General features: G+C 41.3%; 1 protein-coding gene across 1 annotated transcript in view; it reads left to right on the top strand.

Annotated features, from left to right (window-relative positions):
- cnpy4 (canopy FGF signaling regulator 4) overlaps window positions 1-827 on the top strand; it is a 2,760-nt gene extending 1,933 nt beyond the window's left edge. Inside the window, exon 6 of the mRNA XM_079757807.1 lies at window positions 150-827. Within this exon, the coding sequence (XP_079613933.1) occupies window positions 150-235 (86 nt within the window). The 3' untranslated portion in view covers window positions 236-827. The remainder of the gene's footprint in view (window positions 1-149) is intronic.
- The last annotated feature ends 2,751 nt before the right edge of the window (window positions 828-3,578 follow it).

Here is a 3,578-nt window from a genome sequence, read left to right on the forward strand (position 1 = left end):
TGTAAAGTAGCACAAATAACGTTGTAAATAATTGATTCGCACACCTTCTCCCGATATCCGTTTCACATAATTTGGTCGTTATCGGCCAATGGAACCTGTGGCCGATACATCGCTGTCATGTGACCTTGTCTGCTTCCTCCCGGTCTCAGAGTGTCTGGAGGAGGTGTGGAAGGGAGACCTGGGGGCCAAAGGAGTGGAGGAGAAGACAACGTCACGTGACACTGGGGAACTGTGATGAGGATGATGATGATGATCACGATCACACTCCGGACTACACAACACAATGCCTCTGTTCGACCTTTGACCTTTGACCCTTGACCCTAGGCTGCGCCCCTGCCTGTTCTTACTTCTTCCTCCCTTCTGTTCTTACTTCTTCCTCCTCAATGTTATCCCGAAAGGGAAAAGTATCTAAAAGGGGATGACATGAGTTTACATGAGAAGCCATGGTTGTAATATTGGCCTGGCCGGACACCTAAACTGCACAATAGCTTTGACTTTCATGAGGTATAAACTTGCTGTCTTTTTTAAAGCCCATTCATGTTCATCCAATAAGGCTTTATACCTGCACAACAGACTGTAGCCTAACTTTATGCAACTAATTGGGACACTTTTCTACAATTTTTATTGTTGTCCATTTCAGTATTATTTTACACTCTCTATTCCATTTCTAAACATAGATAATGTTGCTCAGTATTTTTTTCTGAGCTATTTTAGACAAGTGCATTATGTACAGTTTTACATCATTATTGCAGTATTTTTATATTTGTTATTCTGCCTTTCAAAATGATTACTTGGTGGCACTGTTATAGGCAATTAAATGATGGTTATACAACTGTGTCAAACTGTTCCGACACTAAATACCATGTGATTAAAAGTTTTTAAAAAGAGTTAAAAAAAATGCTTGCTAAGTGTGATTGATATCAGGTGTGTCAAACGACCCAAAAATATCCCATTTGTTCTCATTCTGGATGGTTCCTTTTGGCCTAAGGATCTTCCTTAACGGAGAAACCTTTTCCATTGACCACTGCAATGGCACAGCTTTCCCTCCACGTAGTCCTGCTTGTTTTTAAATGGCTGCCGGTCGCGTGCTACAGCTACCAATCAAAGTCCCTTTTCATGACCTTCTCCGAGCTGGCCGCCCTTGAAAAAAAGTCTCAGGACCGCAGTGCAGCCACCGATGCCCCATCGGAGTCCAATGGAGATCTTCATATGCGGTCCGTTTTGGTGAAGTGCCTTCAGGACAGTATGGAGGTGAAGGTGGTGGTGGAGAAGACGGATGCTGTTGGTCTGGGGTTCCCCGTTGACCCTAAACGCCTGAACCTTGGCCCTGTGGTCCAATCACAGAGCCGTTGCCAGGCAGAGGCCAGTGGAAAGGGGGATTACACCTTCCGAGCCCAGCATGGAGAGTGTGGCACGGAACTAATGGTATGACTGGCAGAACTATTGAAATTTGTGTCTGATGCCATAAAGTTTCACACATTTATTTAGAATTCATTAGTGAAGAATCTTAGTTGATCATGTCTGATGGCCACTTGAGTTGAACAATGCTGTCACAGATAATGTAGAACACAACAGTGAGTTTAATAAACTAGGGCAATGATGAATCATTACACTACACTAGGAACCAGGTTAAACAATCTACACCTGAGTACCATTGACCTCAGAACGGACCCAAGTAGAAAGGCGATAGCAATATTGGGAACATTCTTTTTTTTATTCACATGAATAGCAGCTTGGTGATGTTTTTGGATTCGTTTTTTCCACCAGATATCAGATGACAACATCGTCTTCAGCAACCTGCTGGTGAACTCTCCTCCTCCGACCGTAGCTGGACAGCTCCCTCCAACTCCCTCCCTGGCTGTTCCAGTACAGTGTATTTATAAACGGTGAGTAAAATAAATGTATATAGAATCGTATATGATACAATTATTGACCCAAAATGGAGTGAGGCCAAAATAAAAGTTAAACCAACATTTCACTTCCAGCATATAGTAGTACAACTTACTAGTCATTTTTATCAATGAACATCCAAATGTGTAGAACACTTAACATCACAGGCCTTCTGTGAAACTGACTGACTTGATACTTACTGATGCATTATGGGTGACGTAGGTCTGTTTTTGTCATCATTAGGAGGTATGGGGTGAGTAGCGGTCCTCTGAAACACTCCCGGGCCCCAGTGGTTCCCCGCTTCTGGCCTTCCACCTCCAGCTCAGGTCAGGTGTGGCTGCTTTCACTCTGTCTATATATTGATGTTTATACATCGTTTTCAAACATTTGGAATTGTTTAATACTTTGCATGGGTTAAAATATGTCAATCTTTCTGACAGTATGATTATTGATGTATTAGAAAAAGACGATTTTTGGGAAAAAGGTCATAGAAAGGAGGGGGGTACCTTTTTTACCCCATGGCCATGAAACATTTGTGGAAATCCTCTCTTGCGTCAACGAAAGATGGGTGGGTGCAAGTGTACGATTATAGACTTTATGATCATTTAAATAGTTTTTTTGTTAAAGTAGGCATAGCCTGTAACGCATGAAAGCTTATCAATGCAACATTATCCATTCGTCTCCATAAGATAGTTGGAGGTCAGCAGACGGGGACGCCTCGGTCTGTTGGAACTGGGGGTTGGATGAGACATTTCTCTTACGAAGTACCAAGACCCGCCACCAGAGGGCAGTAATGCACCAAACAAGAGCCGCCCCCAGAGGGCAATAATGCACCAAACAGGACCCGCCACCAGAGGGCAGTAATGCACTCAAAAATACCCGCCACCAGAGGGCAGTAATGCGCCAAACAAAGGCTACGGCGAAACGGTATTAAAAATGGATTTCCACATGTGTTACAGAAACCGCTCCATTAAAGAGGATGAATGAATTTTATTATTTTATTCTTCCAGTTTAGCATTCAACTGTGGATCTGTATGTCTTTTTCTTAGTTTATTTCCAGAGTGGCATAAGGAGACCAGCTTGGGCCCATTTATGTTCTCTCATGGACGATTGGCAACCATGGAAAAATGAAATCATAAATCTAAATGTTTTTTCCCAGTATTGACTAGTGCTTATTTAAATAAATAAAAATATATTCTCTATTTTTAGACTGCTAAAATATGTCACTTGAATAAACGTAATAAATGTATCAGGTGACAATAGTTACCTATTGTTTTTTGGTCAAAATAAGCCTAATCTGGTTCATATTTTAAAAAGAAGATAGTCAATCATTTTGGAATCAGTGCCTCTAAGACAACGAAAATAATAATTATTGAATGATTGACGTTAATAGATTAAACTATCAATAATGTTAATTTATTTCAGTCTGGAAATATCCTATTTTCTAAAACAATTAAAGATACAATCCCGGTAAAAAAAAAAAATACACAGAATGAAACCATTAAATTGTGCCATGTGTGACAATTATCTAGGCTGATGCGTAGTTAACATCGAGTCCTCCTCACGGAATATACTCAACCTCTGGAGCTCGCAGCAGCCGGAGCTCCGAGCGGTTTTGGGGGATTTTTTTGTCACACAATCAGACTCGGAAAGACGGAACGAAAACGCTCTGAAATAGCCGACTTATG

The sequence above is a fragment of the Pollachius pollachius genome (assembly GCF_949987615.1).
Source record: "Pollachius pollachius genome assembly, chromosome: 20".
Lineage (NCBI taxonomy): Eukaryota > Metazoa > Chordata > Actinopteri > Gadiformes > Gadidae > Pollachius > Pollachius pollachius.